The sequence below is a fragment of the Manacus candei genome, unplaced genomic scaffold (assembly GCF_025592945.1).
Source record: "Manacus candei isolate 608988 ecotype Guabito, Panama unplaced genomic scaffold, ASM2559294v1 h1tg000028l, whole genome shotgun sequence".
NCBI lineage: Eukaryota > Metazoa > Chordata > Aves > Passeriformes > Pipridae > Manacus > Manacus candei.
Genome location: NW_026138076.1, coordinates 33,520,601 through 33,541,653, shown reverse-complemented (window position 1 = coordinate 33,541,653; position 21,053 = coordinate 33,520,601). Strand labels below are relative to the sequence as shown.

Genomic DNA, 21,053 nt, shown 5'->3' with positions numbered 1-21,053 from the left:
CTCGAGCACAATGAACTGCTTAAGCATACTTAAACCAGCAAAAAGCCAAGCACTACATTTAATTACATGATCTTTGCCAATTAGGATTTCAGTGGGCTCAGCAAGCTGGAACACCCGAACACAAATGGGTCGAAGGGAGCTACCAAGCCCAGGGGGACAGGACAGCCAGCAGGCATGAAGTTCAGGCTGCCACAGAACAGCCCTCAGCCAGCCAAGCTGGCCACGAATGCTGCTCAAGAGGTCAACAGCCACACTGGAGGAAAGGGTAACTTTCCTCAGCATTTCAGGAGGTAAAAGGAAAATATAAGTCTTAGGTGCCCAGCTCTGCTCACCTGATGAAATACCTTCTGCAGGACTTATTTTGCTCTCTTCGACTGACAATATATACAATGGTATTATAATAACTCAGTGATTGCATCAGACCAGAAAAGATATTTGCAGTTGTGTGGCTGGCACTAATAGCAGTGACAGTACAAGAACATGCTCTAAATTCCTTAAGTAATGAGTTGAATTTACTATTACAGTTTTACAAAACTGTCTCAGCATTTTAACTTTAAACCCTAAAAAAGCAACAGCACATATTAAAGAAAAAAAATTAAGAGCAATCTCTTCATATATCTCAAAAAAGGAAGCAACTAAGACTTGTACTTTTTTTGATACCATCAAGGACACTGGAAAATTGCAGAGAAAATAAGAAGATTGCCAGGAATTACACTACTTTTGTAGATGAAAGGATGGGGAACAAGTAGGAGGAGAATGAGCTGTCTTCCACATTGTGTAGTTAATTTTCCAATTGAATTGTCATCGCAATGCTTTTACTTCAAAGTTTACCACACAATTGCAGAGACATGAACCGCTATCAAATCTTCCAAATGCAGCTCAGATTTTCAGTCCAGAACTACATTATAAGCTTTATATTAAACATCACAAAATAAGCCGTTCTGAAAACTCACAGAAAGGTGAGGTTGCTCCAAACCCCAATGTAACAAGCAGGATTGATCAGCTAGTTTCGCCAAGTCTCTGCTTTTTCTATCAAAAAATTGGGTTACAGTAACATTTTTTGCTTATCTGTATCTAACATCAAGATACCCAGTTTATCAGCCATAACCTTCGAAATATTGTACTTGTCAGGCTGCGGATCATGCATTATTTTTTAGAGGATGGAGTTTTCTCTCCTCCAAGAAGGATCAAAGACTACTGAATTCTGATTCAAACGTGTTGCACAAAGTACTTCAGAAATGTGTTTATGCAATGGAGAAGAAGCAAGCATGGAGAGATAATCATAAAAGACCATCAAGCATTGCCAAAATCCTCCTCCACTAGACATACCTGCACAGCATGACTGCATCTGCAGAGTAAGAAACTACTGAAAAATACACATCTGCACAGTATTTTAAAAATCTACTTGATACCTTCATGTTTGATCCAAAAATCTTCCCCGTGCCACATTCCCCTCAGTTTGATTAGTGTACTGAAATGATACCACGGAGACCCAACATTAAGGAGCCTCTGAAATGAAGACTTTCCATGTGTCAAAAACAGTGCTATTAATATACTAATTATTTCTTCACAATGATGTTTAAACCTTTTTAAACGGTCAGAATAATTAAGAAAAGGGCAAACCCCAGCATTTTCTTCTCTGTGATTCTATGAAGTTTTTCTGCATGATTAAGCTAGTAGAACAGCCATCATTTGTCACGTCTATCAAAAGATTTAAAAGTCACTAGAATTGTATGGTGATCACAGAAAATCAGGAATTTCTCATCTCTCAAATAATCCTTCTTGTACCACCTTACCCATCCTTTTATATTCAGGAAGAGGATAAAAGGCTCTTATATTGGAGAACATTTACTAAGTAGATCGCTGGTTTTCCTTGTCTAGTTTATTAAGAATGCAAATATAATCTTAGTTTTAGACTTCACCATAGCAGAAAAAACTAGGCTTTTCCTTTTTCACATGATTTTCACTGTGTGGTTTTTCTTCTCATTTCTTATTGATACTTTCAAAACCAAACAACTGTTTTATTTGTGACATAAAACACATGGTTTTTCAGCAAAAACAATAATTAAAAAATCCTATCCTTCCACCTAAGTGCATCATAATAAAGGGTTCTTTTCTCTGTTTATTTTACAAGTCTTATTGTCACAGTAGTGCAGGAATGCACACTGGGAACAAGTGATGGATCAAAATAGGAAGTTTACTTCTTCTCTAAGAAGTCTCATAAGAGAAAAGGGTTTTTTTGAAAAATATGTAAAACTATAAAACTTTACTCTTCAGTCAGTGTCAAAGCATATTGTATACTTTAACTAAAGAAATCTCTGAGACCCAAAATCTTGGGCTTTCACACCCCGTTACTCAACCTCTAGTAGAAATTTCTCATTGAAGACTGAGCAATTCAAAGAATCAGCTTTTGAATTCCTATTGATTAGGTTTTCTAAATGACTCTCTTCTGCTTTCTCCTTTCTAATATTTACCTCTACACCAGGCTTTCCGTGCCTGTTTCTAAATGACATAGATATCATGTGAGTAATCTCTTCTGGTTGAAAATGCAATTTATTTTAATTGGAACCGAAAACTTGTTTGAGGGGTGGCAGGAGGAAACTGTTCCTATTTCCTGCTATAGTTCTCTCAGCATCTAATTACGTCCATAAAGAAAAACAATGGGGAGGCTGTGTGTTATTCAGTTTAATGTGGTTAATTACACTATTCCCCATATGCATGCAAATACACCAGAGCCTCACAACTGATACAGCACCCACACAGCACATTTATCAGCTGTAACAACTGTGCTTTGAGATCACATATGGTACACACTAGATATATATACTTGCTTACTGGAAAAGGTTTCTAGTTCACAAGAAAAAAAGTAACACGCAGCAAAAAAGACACCAAATAAAAAATTCTAACCATTCACATCTGTATTTTCCACAAAATTCTTGTCAATATGAATTAATTTGCTGCAACTAGAAACACAGCCTTCTTAAAGAAATATCTTTCTCCATGCTTTCCTGTAAATAAGATACTTTGGGGAATTCCTTTTTTATACCTCCATGCCTCAAAATACTATCAGGGCTTGAACCTGTTAGTTCACTTTCAGAAGTCTGAAGAGATGTGGGCCACCTCGGAATGGAATTAAGGTACCAGTCAGATTTTTTCCAAGTCAGATTCTGTGCCGGGTATTCCCAAGGACACAAAATAAATATTTTAAACATTATCTGTCCCAGTGGCCAGGGTTTCAGTTGGGAAAGTGATACATCAGGTGAACACATGTTCTTCATTATTACTCCTTCTTCTAAGTCTTGCACAAGCAACACTTTGTGAGTCCAGAGGCAGAGAGGGTAGGTGGTCAAGGATAGTGCAGATGAAACAGCTGCTGGCACTCAAAACAGCCCCTGAACACCACACTCTTGTCCATACACTCTGGTAAGCTTAATGAGGAAGAATCATCAGTCACACACTGCAAAGTAATAGTTTTTAATGACAGCTGAAATGTCAACACTGCCTGTCCCAGGAAACACGTGTGAAAGGACTTGGTCTTGAGAAAGGCACACAACTCAGTGCCCAGAGAACAACTCTACTGAGGTCAGACTTCTCAAGTATAAAGTCACCAAGGGAAAAGAACAAAGAGGTAAAAGGAACTGCATATTGTCCTCCTATGAAGAGTGAAAACAATGTTTCAGAGCCTTAGCACAAAACAATCTGAGCTCAGATGAGTCACTGGGGTTCTAGGACCAAAACAGACAATACGGATAATTGATAAAACAGGAGCAGACAGTAAGAGGGATAATCTCGATGCTTGAAGAATATGATGGCTTTTATAAAGAGTTAACCTCCCTCCCTACCTACACAGTTGGAACAGTAGGAGGTCTGTTCAGAAACATCATATTAAGAGGGAAGGAGGAATGTGTGCAAGCTGGAAAGATGGATTAATTAAGAAAAGAAGTGGAGAATGTACCCTGGTCTACCTTTGAATGTGGCCCGGCTTTGAACAAAGGGCAGCACCACGTGACTTCAGAGGTACTGGCCAACTCAAATTATTCTGTGATTTTAAGGAAAGGGCTTAATGTAGGAAAAGAACAAAACAAAAATAACATTATCTTCACTACTGAATGAAACCTACGCTGAAAAAAGATTTAGTTTGGAGAATAGGTCACTGCTGCCTAGGCAAAGAATGTGATGAAATAAGAGCCAAAGAACCTGAAAATGTTATGAGAAGATAAGATGTCTTTTGGCAGACTAAGGTTTTGATTTTGTTTAAACTAGCTAAAGTGAGTAATTTAGCTTCAACAGCACAGTGAATAAATAACTGCTACAAAGTTTTAACCTTTACTCATTCAATTAACGTTAGACCTTAAAAGCTCTCCTCAAAGAAAAAAAGCTTTATAGAAAAACTAGGAAAGGTGATATTCATATTCCTGATATTCTTCTAGATAAAAAAGATACATTCCTTGAGGTTCTAGAACACACACACCAAGGTTTGCTCAACTAATGTAAAATTGTTTATGCAATTGAAATACATTTCCTTCTAGCATAAAAATCTGTACCAAGTAAAGGTGTCAATCTTCATCATTTCACTGTTGCCTCAATCCAACAGAAACCCAGTTTATTTTTCACTGCCTCTCCAAGTAAGATAACCTGAAATTTTTCCCAATTGCTTACTTAGGAAAAGGAAAGTCTGACTTCAAATCCAAATGCTGACTTACGTTAATTGCTTATGCTTATCTTCCCTCCCACACTTGTGGCTGTTTTCCAGCCTGTGCCTATAGCAACCACTGGAGACCTGGCTTTGCTGCTACTGATACTCTTTCTCTCCTGCACATTAACGAATATATGGCCGTGATGGCAGGTGCATCAGGAAGCAGCCAGACATACCAAACGTGTGCCACCAGATGGCATCTTCAACCAGTTACATTTTAAGCTTATGCCTTCAGGAGGAGATCCTGCATTTGATAAGAGCCTTTGTATTCTGAAGCCTCAAGCTTCTATATCAGAAAAAGTAGAAGCACTTCTTAAGACCTAGACTGGTGTCAATAATCTGAAAGTCATTTTGCATAGCTCAAATCATCATTTTAAATATGTTCTCTCAACAAGGATTCAGGGAGCCAAAAAGGTATTCTGCACCATGCTTGGGTGTCCTCTCCCCACAGATCTCCTTAATGATTTACAGTAAGATCTAGGTGCAATGCCATTGGATTTCCAAAGGGGGACTACTGATTTACACAGGATTTAACCACCTTCAATACTAGTCCTCTATTAAGAGATGGATTTGGCCATAAATACCTCTATGTGTGTTTGGAAACTGAAGTTTTTCCACTGTAATGATCAACTCTACTTCCCTTACCAGATAGCTTCATAAAAACAAAACAAGAAAAAAAACCACCCTAAACTCCAAGTAATTCTAAGAGAAACAACAGACTACAAGCCTATTTTTAATCTGTTGCTATCAATCAATACAATAACAAATATAACATACAAACCACCCCCAAATCTATAACAATGATTGCTTTCTTGTTCTCAGAGAGCAACCTAGTCAACAGGGTCTTGCTAATGCTAACCTCATTTCAAGTAAAATTTTGGTGATGGCTACCACCTGCTATAAGCACTAATAACTAACTGCCTTTTAGAGACACATATTTTCTTATTTGTTTAGAACCTAAAGATGACTTTTTCCTCAAAGGAGTTTCACCCTTTGAACTGGAGTTTTTCAGATTGTATGGGGAAAAAATATAACCTAGTTTTATACATATAGGCTGATCTCACAAACATCTCTTAGGTTTACTGCTCTGTACTTTTAGTTGTGTACCTGCACTGAGGCTAGCTTTTTCCCCCTCTTAAATGTCTGATGAGAACCAAAGGAAATGAAGTGGAACAAAGAAGTAACATTAGCTTTCATAATTTATTGCTCTAGACAACTCCAACTATTGCCTGTGACAGGAAGCAAGCCAAGCAGAAAGAAAATAGAAGTGTTCTGCCACTTCGTCAATGGCTGAAGTCACAGGATTCATTTCTATGGCCACCAGCAATGTCCCCAACCCACATCGCCACAGTGCAGCTCTCAAGCTGTATGTACAGAGGGCACTGGACACAAAAGAGAATATGAATGAAAAATAAGCTGAATTGTGTTGTGTGTTGTTTTCTATGCAATTTTTTAAGGTTGTAGATTAAAAATTATACCTCTAAGTGATCTCTGTTAATACAGGTTGATAAAGAATAAATCTGACACAATTCACTGAATTTTATCTACTTGATTATTCTGAAAAAAATTTTTTTTTGTCTGGATGGATGAACTCCTGTAGTGAAGTCTGACAAGCAATTCATTTTAATACCTAAATTCAACCTATTTTGATTGAAGCAATACTTTTGTGGTTTTTTCCACTTGTAAAGGTAGAATTTCTTGCAGAGGTAGATTTAGAGCAAGAAGAGGTGTAAGAGTGACTGTTGAATATTCAACATGGCAATTTTCAGAAGTAACATCTGAAAGCAATGATGCTGGTACACCTAATGAGCCAGAAGGATTCTCTGCAGCACCTTCCTTTGTGCTGAGCACCAAAAGACTAGATTTGACTCAGACACAGGCTCTGAAACTGGAGCTTAATCCATTGCCATTACACCCTTGGGTTGCCTGCTTCAAAGAAGATGACATAGCTGGATCTACAAAAATCTCACAGAAAAGAACAACACTGACTTAACCCAAACAATCTACAAGGTTCAACACAACTAGGCAAAATAGCACAGGACATAGATTCCTCTTGAAAATTTAATTCTTGCTGAATCTTCATCAGAGGATGAGGAGCAAGATCCTCCTCACTTATCAAAAACATTTTATCAGGAAGTAATTATCATCCAAAGCGGTATCAACACATAAATTTCAATTAGATTTAGATGCCCAAGGCTGAAGAGAGAAGAAGAGAGCAAACACAGAAAGAAGAGAGAAGCAGGAGCAAACACTGTCATTGCAGAGACAGCACCAAGGAATAATTTCAAATTCACCATTTAATGATGTGATACCCTAAAAGAGGCATATAATGACCTCTGTGTCAAAAGAAAATGTTATGGCTTGACATACTACCAGTACAAATCATGTACATTATTGCCAGAATCCCCCGTGACACTTGCCAAGACTTTCTGAAATCTGAGACTGCAGATTGAAAAGGTGCTCCTGTTCAGCACAATTAATATTCATAATTGGTGTATTTATTCAGAGATCATGGAGTGTAAAGATGATTTAAAAGTATGAAATTTTTTTAAAACTAATTAAAACATTTTTAACTACAGCAGATTTATTTTTCATTTAAGAAGGCAGTATCTTCACAGAGGATATTATATACACTTGGAAATTATTCTATAAATGTTTTCTCTAGATAAATGCAGAAAACCAAATAGAGAAAGCATCTGTCTCAGCTCTGGTAGTATTTCTTAGAATAATTAAAATGCTAATGAAAAAGCATGTAAAGGCAGGAAGAAGTAGAAAAGCCACCCATCCCAGAATAACATCCTTCTGTAAGTATCATTTCCAACTTCTAATGCTCTCTGAGTTATGCTCTTTCTAAGTGATGACAGGCAATGTTTATAGTATCTCTAAGAACGAACTTGCTAGTTATCTTCTTTGCACTTGCCAGTGCTTCTCAGTCGGGTTTTGGTGAAAGGTTAGACACGCAAAACAGATGACGGCAGGAGACAGCTGGTGTTAGCTCCAAAAGCACAACCAGACTCTAAGCAACAGAGGCACACACCTGTACAGCAATTCCCAAATCAGATGAATACAGTGGCACCCTCCCAGCAGCAATGGTCAGCTGACACAAAACACTTGTTTGTCTCTGACTTGCTCTTACTCTGACCCCTCACACTCCTCTAGTTCTTTTTCTTGATTTCTACACTACAGCCACTCTATAGCTGTTGCAAGTACAGTGTGATTAAGACCAAATCAATCCCCTTTCCAGCCTCACACACATATAAATCATGATGCACAAAGCAGGGAACACTGGATCAGTAGATCCAGCGCAACTAGTAGATTTTTGGTTTCTGAGGGGAAGGCAAACATAACACTGGAATTTCCCTCTGCCCCCTTCTAGTTCTTATTCATTTCAGGAGCTGCTCCATCCAAAATGGGGGACAAAGGAATGTGAGGGGCTGCAATTTCAGCAGTGATCCCACTGCACTCCTACATCTCTTCCCAATACAGACTGTAACCTAAGATGGAGTTAAATTAACTGAGGTGAGAATCTAAAGGAGGAATAAACTGGTAAAGCTAAGAGAACACGAAAGGCAAGAACAAAGGTTCTCTCCTCCTAATGAGGATACACACAGTACAAACATCATGGTTATTCGCAAAAAAGAATCTAAGTGTCAAAGACCCAGGTCTAACTCAAGTTGTGCCACTGACTACATAATTTCAAAGCAAGTAAGAAACCTGATTTACAAGTTTCAGAAAAGTATGTGAAAAGCAATAGTAAACAGCACAGCTATGACATACTGTGTATGAAATGCTAATGTGCTATACCGTGCTGTCAGTATTTACATGATGAACCACCCACACACTAAATGAAAGATGGCAAGAACAAAGTCCTAAAGGCTTAGGTATTTGCAAGCAGTTGGGTTTGTATTTATGCTGGTGGTTATTTTTTAATCCATGCAATTTCTGTGCTTGAAGCCCAATATACACACTTGATCCTCCATTTCACAGCCTCAAATCAAGCTCCATATCTGAAGGATATCTCTGATTCCATGACTTTAGTTTGGCTTATTTGACTATGATTTTTGCACTACAGGAAGTGAACTATAGATAGATTATTTATAAGAACAAGTGAGGTAGTTGTAAAGAATCCAGTCAGTAGTATCCACTGTCTTGGCAATAATGATAGATTTAAGCAGCTGCTATTAGAAAACATCAGCTCTGCCAAAATGTCAGATGCTAATGTCTCAAGCAGCTCAATTAAGCTACAAGACATAATTGCTTTGTTCTATCAGGGATGCAGGCAGGCATATTTCAATCTGTATCTGGAACCAACAGAAGCATTTAGGGAAAGAACAGATTAAAAAAAAAAATTAATACATAGCACCTTAAAAATCTGCACTTTCTTTTGGAAGTCCCAGTTTTTAAGCCACAAGTGATTTGATGTATTATGAATTGACAAGAAAGCATACCAAATAGCTGGAGTAGTGTCAGTTTTAATCAGCAAGCCAAATAAAGGATCCAATCAAGCTCACTTTAGCTGTTCAATAGTATGCTTATATGATAAATTATTTTTAACATAAGTTTGACATGCAGGTTTTTTTGTAGTTTAATGATATTCAACAGTGATATGTAATCGGAAATAATTGTTGCAGCAACAAACTGTGTTCATACTACATTAAGAAAAGAATGTATCTAACACATTTTAAAAAATTATGGTAAACATTTCTTCACAAAGTCTAATTAATTTAAGTTAGAGAGCATAGCTGCATTATACAGGCATGAAAAAACAACTGCACTATCATTTGTTTTCAAGAGTAGAAAGAGTAGACGGTGCTATTGATACTTTCCCTTTCTTCCACTTCCTGGTTTCAACCTCTTCAGCTGAAATCTCATTTATATAAACAAGATTGTGAACTGATATTAAGAAAGAAAAGTCAAAGTTTACTTCAAACATTTGCCTCACTGCAGGCAAAGTTAATTTTCTATGATGAAGGAGAATTAACTACAGGCCATTTATTCTGAGAGTGAGAATAATCTGCTGAACTGTGTCCAATTCTCAGGTGTTACTGGTCCAGACAGGGCATGGATTACCAGCAGAAACTCAAACTGATGTAGTTGTACCAGGAACATTTGCAACTCTCATGCATCTCTAAGATACAGAAAAAAGTGTCATACTGTAATTGCCCTCTGTTTGGAGGGCAGACCACATCACACAAACAAACTAAAACTAAAGATCATTTTAAAGATCATTTTACTGAATGCATTATGGCAAAGAAAGAAAAAGAATAATTCTTACCCTCAGAAGTTCATCTAGACTTCAAACCAGCAATTAAGCTTTCAGACTTGTGAGTCTGAGGACACCAGTCACTTAGGAAGAGGTTTTACAGTTTCATCATGTAAATGTTTTTTTCATCACACATAAGTAAATATTTTAGTTATACATGTCCTGGAAATTCAACAGTTTCTTCAACAGTAATCACAGTACATAGGGTTTAGAGCATAAATGTAATTACTTAAGTGTGAAATAAAGAAATGTTAACTAAAATTGCTTTTACTGAAGTGTAATTTCACACAAACTTTGCTGTGCTCATACAGATAGATCTTACAATACTTGTAGGCCTCTAATAAGCATCTTGTTTATTTTCCATGCTGAAATTTTATCTTAAACTGCTTCAAATGTAAAAATCTGCAAGAACTGGTTTTGTTTGACTCTCCAATTGGATCAGATCATTCACATATGTGCTACAGTTCAATGTAATTTTAAATACTATTCCCTTTTACTATAATGTGGGCATAAATACTTTTATTAGCTCATCTTAACACTGATCACTTTAGCTAGAAATTTTTATGTTTACTAAGTTTTAACTTGCACAGCACTAGCAACCTACCAATATTATTTCACGCAACCAAATGAGAGAAACTGAGCAACAGAAAAATATACATGGAACATGAGAAAAAGTTCAAGCCCAGGAGACCCTACCATACTATGGTATTATGTCCCCAGAGAATATCTAGAAGGCTCAAAGATCATAAAGACACATGCTGGCAGGAAAGAGCTTTCCCTCTGTAGGTTTTATGGACCCATAATGCACAAAAGATTTCCAAAGGTCACCAGAGTTGCCACAGTTGTTTGCTCACAGGTTGTCCCCAGATGCCTACGACCTTTTCCCTCCCATCAATTTAAAGTTCAAATTCCAAAAAACCGCATGTGTTCACTAAAATAAAAACATTACAAGCAATTCCAGTGTTTAAGTTTTATCTCTCTACCACTGCAACATTCAACCAAGTCAATGGTATTTTTTACCCAAAGACACCCTAATAAAACTGCAAGGGGGTGTATTTCCCCTTTGCATGCACAAGGTTAGTACTTATATACCTACTGGAAATACACACACCTTACCTCATGTGATGCAAAGGGAATAGCAAGGAAGGTTCCGCAAGTAACAGTGGTTTCCTTGCATCTACCACAGCTGTAAACATGGGAGCTGCAAAACACAGGACTAGTAGAGGAGAAGAGAATGCCCAAGGAGAAGATCTGCAGAGACTAGACACCTTCTACACTGCAAGAATAAGCTTTTATTCTGTCTTCATCTAATGTTCTTCTATCTTCACACAACAAGCTGCATGCACATGGCATTTCAGAAAGCTCTGCACACAGGCTAGCACAGAGTCAGGACTTTCTCAATGAAGCACATGAAGGTTTAAAGCAGAAGTGTATGCTGTTTTACCTATTTTCCATTTTTTCTAAATGAAGGAGTAAGAAATGCTGCCCCCTGTGCCTGCACATGGCCTGGCTACAGTCACCAAGTCAGAAACCACCATCATGGCCACTGCTGGTGGTGGCACCCACAAAACAGAATCAAGAACATCTGTACAGAGGCAGCTGCCTCGGTAATGTTCATACATTACCTCTCAGTCCTATATGTCAAAAAGCACAGGTTTATAAAAATGCACTTGACTTAGGTTTTTGTGTTCTTAGATTACTGAAGGAAACTCTTTTTAATAATGATGGCAGAGTTAACTAAAAGGATTGCACACTGAGCACAAAAAATGAGAGATGTCAAATGTGACAAGAAGAAACAGAGCACATGTTAATTACTTTTAAAACAGATACTGACGGGGAAAAAAGACTTAATCTAAAAAGCACCAATACACATATCCTGCAAGCTTATTCACTTGTGCAGTCATATCTGCAGAAGATATGCTATTTTCATTCAGTATCTGTAAATCTAACAATATCCTTAAGAAAAATAATCCCAAAGGTAAAAGCAAAGATGTACAATGATAGATATTAGACAAACATACTACTTACAGTTCTAGGCATATCTTGTAGTTAAGTAGGTCATTTAAGGAGGTATAAATTAAAATCACAGAAATGTTAAGTTGGGAAGGTCATATAGCACAACCTGCTAGCTTCAAAGCTGAAATTGGTTGCTGCCATCAGCTACTTTGCTGTTGAAATCAAATTCTGCAATATGATTTTTTTAGGTTTTGTATATTAATCTCAGCCCTTCCAGATTAATAATAGTATTTAACCTATCATAGTTGGTAATTTTTGCAGATGTTGGAAAACAAGAATTTATCCCATTCCAAAAGTGCAGGTTTGGTTGCTATGAAAAGGACCGGTGAAATGAGGTCCATTAATGTCAATAAATCATACACCTAGTAATTAAAGTGAACACCACAAATGTTGGGGGAAAAAATAAAAGCACTTTTAGGATGGGACAGAATTAAGGCTTCGAGTACAACCTCTCTTACATAGTCACTATGCTACAAATTCTCTTCCATGCAGTGGGAGCAGAATGAACCATACTCATGCAGTGAGCAATTCAAGTTGTGTTCCTTTCACTTGTGCGAAATGTGCTCTGGTTACAAAATGTACATGAACCATACTCTGCAGACAGCATGATCACCTCGCTCATATACTTTCAACACAGCTCAGTATAGCAATATCTCACAAAGATGTGTGAATTACTGTCTTCAAAACACAGGTGAGTTAATGGTCCCTTTTACGACTCAGAGCCAAGCAAGACAACATTGCCATCAAAAACTTTACCTACATTTGTTTTTCTGACACATTTAAAAATCCAAAGAACATAAAATTTTATAGATAATTTTACTAAGAATTATCTACATACTAAGAGGTATGCACGTATATTCATCCACAGAGAAAATTACCCATGCACTGAAGTCAAAGGGGGACATGCTTGGCTTGCAATTAAGAATGTTCAGTACTTAAGAACAGCAGATTCTAGATCTGAAAGGGAAGGCTCATAAAAACATGCAGGTAATTAGTTAGTCATCATGCAAAGAAAAGGTAGTGTTTATCACCTGACCAAAATCATTCTGCATAGTAATGAATCCCTATAATAAACCTACATAAAACTACCCAGGTAATTATAAATCTGACATACCCAACTGTACTTTGGAGTATGACTTCAGTAAATATTACCATCAGGGAGGTTCAGAGATATACTGCCTTAGCCTTCTAGAAAAAACAAGCCAATTAAAAATGAGCCAATTTCTCCATGTGTCATTATACTGTTATGAACATAATACAGGACTGGAAATTCCAAGGCTGCCATACAGGCATCTTTCTTCTGAACACTAAACATCTGTAGTCTAGTGGTAGAGAAACGTCATTAAACACACAAGCTTGAAACAAAGGCCACATGTCTCCAAGTGAAGAGGTTCCTGTCCCCTTGCCATTTGCCTTTTCCCTGGAGGGGTTAAGATTGGAATGGACATTCTCCATGGTGCTGCAGGCAACTGGAAATCATCCTGGTAGCCCAGTGTGCCTGAATTGCTTCTTCCACACACTGGAAACCCAGACAACCTCACAACCCTTGTGCCACGCCCTCACTGCTGCCAGTCATGAGACAGGTCTGTACTGGAAAATGTGTCTACTATAGCTGTCACTCTGCAGTCAGGCCCACCCCACCATGTGCCCCTTTATCTTCTAGACTGGGTGCCTTGCCCAGCTAGTCCCAATACCCTGTCAGCCTCTTGCTCATCTTTCTACTTTGCCGGCCCAGCCACCCTCTGTCAACCTCTGACTCAGCCTCCTGGCCATTTCCTTTTCTCCCAAGCCCTGCACCTCAAGTAAGTCTCAACCAACTCCATATCATCTGACGAGCAGCCCATGTCACTACTTTTCATCCCTACTTTTAGCCTTCCCTGCAACATGCTCACCTTTTTTGACTTCATCTTTCCCAACTCACATTCACAAGTCAAGATAAAGTTGCCTCAACACTCCCCAGATGCAAGAAGAGTCCTGACAGCAGAGCACTTGGGAGTCTCTTCTTAGTTCAGGCTCTGTTCAGATTCCTACCCAGTGAACAGCAGCCCTGTGTAACTACTGCAGAAATAGCTGACAGTTCATCTTGGCTGTAAGCCAGAAATGTAGTGAACTATGCATGCACATACATATGTAGCAAATTATGAGAATTTGAGCTAAGTCACCAATGAGTTCATCAGAAATACTTCAAAAGGCTTATAACCTTGCCAAATTTGGAAATAAAATGTATTAATTCGAAAGGACAATCATGTTGATGCTTCCAGCTAACCACAGATACAGAGTAAGTTTTATGCATAAACGCAAAATAATTGACTGTGCATTCCATATTAAAGCTCTTTGCATGACTTGCCCCACTTATCATTTGCTTGCTCAAATACAGGCTTTCTATGTAGCCACTTCATTTCACATGACTTTACTTATAAACAGAACTCTCAATATTATTTCTGAGGACAATCATATCATCCCTTAAACAAAAGTGAAATTTCAAATGGATGGACAGCTGCACAAGGCTTTAAGAAAAAACATTTCATGTTGTTTAACATTTATCAAGTATATCACTGTGCTAATCCACTGTGGTCTTACTTCAACAGTTACACTCTTCTATCTCTCTTCTTCTTGCTGATCAGTGTCTCAGAGATATGTTTCTAAAAGATGAATGCATCTCCCACAAAGGATTCCGTATTAGTAGGATTTATTAGTGATTTATGACTGTCACTATTCAACAAGACCGTTTTTCTTGTATAAAATCTAAAATTTATTTTCTTCTCTACTCTATCAGTGGTTTTGTCCTTCCAAATGTTTGAAAAAAAGCTTTCCTCTACTCCAGTTATTTTCTTGACTGCCTGTGTACCTGGCACTTCCACCACATCATCAGTCAATTGATATTCTCTTTATCCAGTCACCTGCTGTCATACTATTCATACAAAGAAAACTGTGAGGCCCACAACAACATGTCTCACAAGCTTTCTCAACCTCCCCCTCACAATTTAATTTTTTCCTTCTTTTGATGATCACTTTCGTAACTACAGCTTTCATGTTTGTTCATACAGAAGATTAGCACTTCTCAGCTACCCTGCCAACAAGCATTAGGAGCCCAGCTTTCCTATGCTAGCTTAAAAGAGAGTAGCTACCAGCCACCCTGAAGAATGCTGCAGTATCACAATCACTGCATGAGAATAATTTCGAAGGCAGGAACAAAGCAAGATGTGGGCTCAACTGAAAAAAGAATCAAAGACTTAAATTATACCAGTGTTATACAATGGGGTAAACTTCAGGAGATTAATCTCCAAAATATAATTCAGAACAATTCCAATACCTTCAAATGCATTTAAGAAAATATCTTAAAGAGAAAAATTAAAGAGAGAGAGAACATTAAACATGGGCTTGTAGAAATCAGCTGGGACACAACACACCAGAGCCATCCTCCTACAGATTACATCTCTCAGTGGATTAAAAAAAAGTAAAAATCACTCAAAAAAAAGAGAAAATCCATAGGTAGAATTTTCTGTGTCTCTGCCACTCAGTTATGGAAAATGGTATTGCATCTCTTCCATTTTTTCTGAAATGTCAAAGAAATCATCTGTAGAACTTCATTCTCAGCCAACTAGGTGGACCCTTTTATTCATTCTATTTCCTTTATTCATCCATGTGCTGCAATACAATTGACACCTCTTCCATCAGAACTGTATGGCAGCACGACAACCTAATTATTCCACAAAAGACGATACACATTACCTCTTCGGGTCAAGCTACAATCCCCTAGTTGGATGTAATTTTTAAAATTACAAGCCTTAATAACTTGAGTATCATTCTAGTTCAGCCACTACACTCCTGAGTTTCAGAGAACGTTTCCTGAAAATGAAGGTTTTGTTATTTCTATATGGGTTTTGGTGACTGCTACCAGTATTACTAATAAAGACTGGTAACCCTTCTTCTGCAGCAGACAACCCTATTTCTTGTACTTCTGACAGGGTTCTTCAGAAACAAAAGTGATAAAAGGACCTGCCTTCTTATACCAAGTTTTATACTTTGGCTTCATAGTTTAAAATGGCTGGAATTAGATAGCTTTTGCCCCCCAGCTAACTTTCTATGCCACAGATCAATTACTTGCCAAAAATGCATTCATATCTGATAGCAAAAACAGAACATGGGAGGAAGCACATTAGAGCAAGCAAATGCATTCATACGTTGAGAATGCAGGCAGAGGCAGGAGACAATTAGAGAAGGAAATTCAAATATAAGGCATTTCCTGAGGATTAATGAGTGGGTGGTAGCGTTTCATAGTCAAGGGTACGATGGGTTCTGCAACCGGCACAATTCATTAATCCCCCAGGCAACACAAACTGGGATTCTGCTAATTTTTTTCTGCCCTTGTTATTTTCCTTAACATATATTTAAATTTCCACTTACTCTGACACCATTGTTCTTTCATAGAATCACAGAATGGTTTGGGTTGGAAGGGACCTTAAATACCATCTTAGTTCAAACCTCTCTGCCATGGGCAGGGACACGTCTCACTAGACCATGTTGCTCAAAGCCCCATCCAAACTGGCCTTGAACAGTCCCAGGGATGGGGCATCTGCAGCTTCTCTGAGCAACCTGTGCCATGCCTTAATATCCTCACAGTAAGGTCTCTTCATAACATGTAATCTAAACTCATCTTCTATCAGTTTTAGACCATTCCCCCTTGTCCTATCACTACACGCCCATGTGAAAAGTCTCTCTCCAGCTTTCCTGTAGGCCCCCTTCAGGTACTGAAAAGTGCTATAAGGTCTCCCCAGAGCCTTTTCTTCTCAAGGTTGAACAGCTCCAACTCTCTCAGCCTCCTATGCAGAGGAGAGGTGGTTCAGTACTCTTGAGCATCTTTGTGGCCTCCTCTGGACTCGATCCAACTGGTCCATGTGCTTCTTATGTTGGAGGCCCCAGATCTGGATGCAGAACTCCAAGTGGGGTCTCATAAGAGCAGAGCAGAGAGCCAGAATCATCTCCCTCAACCTGCTGGTCACTCTGCTTGTGACACATCCCAGGACATGGTTGGCTTTCTGGGCTTCAAGTGCTCATTGAGAAGACATGTTGAACTTCTCATCCACCAACACCCTCAATTCCTCAATGTCATGGGTGCTCTGTATCCATTCTCTGTCCAGTTTTTATTTGTGCTTCGGATTGCCCCCAAGCCACATACAAGATCTTACACTTGGCCTTGCTGAACTTCATGAGGTTCCGAGCCCAATGCTGTCTGTATGTCTAAATAGTGCTACTATGGTAAATAACATCTATAAAATTACTGAATTAGTACCTGGAGCAAAAGGCTAGATAACTTTTCAAGTTGCAGAAAGTAGTTCTTTTCCGAAAGACTAAAAATGTTCTCTGCCTTAGAAACAGAAAGGGTTGAGCAGATGTGATCCCTTCCTCTAAATTACAAGCTGTCTGATGGCCTCCATTATCTTAGTGGTAGCAGACAAAGAGCAAATCAAGTATTGGAGAGAACAAATGATTTTCAAGCTGCCTTTCAGCACCTTAGGAAGCCACATACACCAAGGCATTACTTAACATGTCCCTGCCAGCAACCATACCCCTCCATCATCATAACTCCATACTAACCTGTGACAGGTGCATCTATGTCCAGCAAATTTTTCTCCTGGCGGAGAATCGAAGCTCCCTCTGTTATAATTCTCAAAGCAACACTCTCTTCCAGTCTACCTTCTTTCATAAGGTGTGCCTTTAAGATATCCACACGAGGTTTTCCATCATTATCGAACACTTCTTTAGCTGTGAGCCGATGACTTGGAGGAAACGGGACAGCTAAGTGGAAAAAAAGACAAAAATATATGGTCACTTTTTACAGCAAAGCTTCTATTACTGACAATGACACATTTCAAAACATGTCTGCTGCAAAACATTAACACAGATTTTCTACTGCCTCTTAAAAAGTGTGGTTGAAATTGTACATAGGTTACCAGAGACACTATTAAAACACATGTATTCTGCAGCACATATTATTCACACACGCAAGAACGACTGATTCACACTTATAAAAACTTGAGAAGAGTATTTAGGCCATATTTACAGGTAGATATATTCAAACGAGCATCCCAAAAGGCATGGGAATATCAGGGAAACGAGGGAACAGAGTTTAAACTGCTCTAGTAGCACTAGAGAACACTGATAGAAGACTTCCTCCCATTAACAGCATAAAATGCACAAAAAACTGCAACATTTAATATCTGTGCATGGACATGCATAGATATGCTCTAATGAAAATTCTAAAACCCAAGACAGACCTCTCTCTAATGACTTTGGGTAGGGGGATGGAAGATGTTTTCCCTGTGTAAGTTACACAATATATATTTGAAGCCCATCAAAGCACGCCTGAGTGCCAAACAGACCACTCCAGCAAAAGCAGGGCAGAGGATGTATCACACCAAAGTTTGAAACAAACAGATAAATAGGAAGGTTGTCCTAGCAACATGGCAGCGAATAGCGAGCTGCGTACTGCCGTCACGTAAGGTCTGTGGCATATGGCAAACTTAACGTTCCTGCTCTCCAGCTGGAGCGAGAAGGCTGGGAGGTGATGCTGTCAGCCACCAGGATGAGGTTGGAGCATTATCCCAGCTTAACTCCCTTTCCCTTGCAGTCAGTTGGAGTGGCATTAGGCAGCGCCTGCCTCACCAGCCAGAGGGTATTTATCCTGATCCCAGCCACAGCTGCAAGAGGGTCAGGTTGTTCGGGAGCTCCAAGCAGGGGAAGGAGGTGACCACAGGGCTGGTCTCAGCTGGCCACATCTGCAGTACAACCCCATCCCTGCCACAGGGCCTTGTCTCCCATGGAGTATTCTACTGGCAGCTTTGCCATATCGTGAGACATGACACCGTAATGCAGTAGATCAAGGTATCTGTTAGTTTCAATCTTCTTCTAATTTCACAATCAGTGTACTTCAAAAACAGCCCATAAATCACACTCATTATTTAAAGTTCAAGCCACACACTGTTCACTTACACTACCAGAAGTAACAGAGCAGAAAATAAAAAAAAATCGCTTTGTGCAGTTAATTCCCACTGATATTTTTAACATAAACAGTTTCAGAAAATGCCCCCATTTTTTGTTGTTTTTTTTTTTCTGGCTCAATCTTTTTTTTTAACTTTTTTCCTGCCCCAGTTCCAGCAGTCAATTCACTGAAATAGTCTCCTGGGGACTAACGAATGTGGACCTCTGCAATATACTGAAACCTGACTGCTCTCAGACTTAAACACGGGACAAAAAGGGGAAAAGGTTAAAATTCATGACATCCCTGACAGGACTGGGATTCTCCTGAAGAAATGACACTTCAATCAACAATGAAGTTATAATACAGCTCTCAGCTCTGGAAAGCCCAGTAGCAGATCTATGATGATCTTTCTCCTAGACTGCTTTAAATTCGTCTATGTTTTGAATGGTACTACCAGAGGAGGTAGATTATGAAAGGAAAAACGTTATCACCCTTTCCACAGCTACTGCAGTTGAGCCTATTCCACAATGCTCACAAAATCGAGTTTGTATGCTCTATCGATCTTTGATGTACTATCTGCAGCAGACCCTCAAAAGCAAGACAGCCATATCATGGAATGGTCCAGGGTAGAAGGGACCTTAAAGAAAATCTAGTTCCAAACCAAATCAGGGCCACATCCCACTTGTGGGATCATGTTGCTCAAAGCCCCATCCAACCTGGCCTTGAACACTCCCAGGGATGGGGCATCCACAGCTTCTCTGAGCAACCTGTGCCAGGGCCTCACCACCCTCACTGTAAGGCATTTCTTCATAACACCTAATCTAAACCTACTCTCTTTCAATTTAAAGGCATTTCCCCTTGTCCTATCACTACATGCACCAGTAAATAACTTTCTCTTCAGCTTTCCTGTAAACCTCTTTTAGTTGCTGGAAGGCTGCAATTTGTCCTCCATGGAGTCTTCTCTTCTCCAGGTTAAACAGCACCAACTCTCTCAGCCTGCCTACAAAGGAGGGGTATTCCAGCCCTCTGACCATCTTCATGACCCTCCTCCAGACTGTCTCCAACAGGTGCATGTTGTTATTATGTTGGGAGGCCCAGATCTGGATGCAACACTCCAGGTGGGGTCTCACCGGAGCAGAGTAGAGGAGCAGAATCATGTCCCTCAACCTGCTGGTCACACTGCTTTTGATGCAGGCCAGGATACAATTGGCTTTCTGGGCTGCAAGTGCACAGTGCTGAGACATACTGAGCTTTTTGCTCACCAAAACCCCCAATTCCTTCTCGTCACGGCTGCTCTCAATCCATTTCTCCACCCAGCCTGTATTTGTGCTTTGGATTGCCCCAGCTTTTCAAGATTCGGCTAAGGTCCCTTACACTTGGCTTTGTTGAACTTCTTGAAGTTTGCACAGGCCCATCTCTCAAGCCTGTAAGGTCCCTCTGGATGCCATCCCTTCCCTCCACCATGTGCCCCCCTTGACATGGGTTGCTGCCATCAGCAAACTTGATGAGCATGCCCTCAATCCCACTGTCCACGTCACCAAAGATGTTAAACAGCACCCATCCCAACACTGATCCCTGAGCAATGTCCACTTGGACATTAAGCTGTAGATCACAGCTCTTTGAGTGTGACCATCCAGCCAATTCCTTATCTGCTGAGTGGTCTACCTATCCAATCCATGTTTCTCCAATTTAGAGACAAAGATGTCAGGCAGGATGGTGTCAAATGCTTTGCACAAGTCCATGTAGATGACAGTCACCCTTCGCTTACCCACCAACACTGTAATCATGTCATAGAAGTCCACCAAATTTGTCAGGTGCTATTTGCCCTTAGTGAAGCCATGCTGGCTGTCACCATTCGCCTCTTTATTTTCCACATGTTTTAGCATAGATTCCAGGATGATCTTCTCCATGACCTTGCTGGGCACGGACATGAGACTGACTGACCCCACAGTTCCCTGGGTCTTCCTTCTTTCCCTTTTTAATGAGGGTTATGTTTACCCTTTTCCAGTCAGTGGGAACTTTACTAGACTGCCACGACTTCTCAAATATCACGGATAGTGGTTTAGCCACTTCCTCCACCAGTTCCCTCATGACCC

The 21,053-nt window shown here is 39.4% G+C and overlaps 1 protein-coding gene across 5 annotated transcripts in view; it reads right to left on the bottom strand.

The window, feature by feature from the left end:
* PPP3CA (protein phosphatase 3 catalytic subunit alpha) overlaps window positions 1–21,053 on the bottom strand; it is a 185,241-nt gene that overhangs the window by 88,589 nt on the left and 75,599 nt on the right. For all 5 annotated transcript variants that reach the window (XM_051790497.1, XM_051790500.1, XM_051790498.1 and 2 more), the window contains exon 2: window positions 17,574–17,774. In XM_051790497.1, coding sequence (XP_051646457.1) covers window positions 17,574–17,774 — 201 coding nt within the window. The remainder of the gene's footprint in view (window positions 1–17,573; window positions 17,775–21,053) is intronic.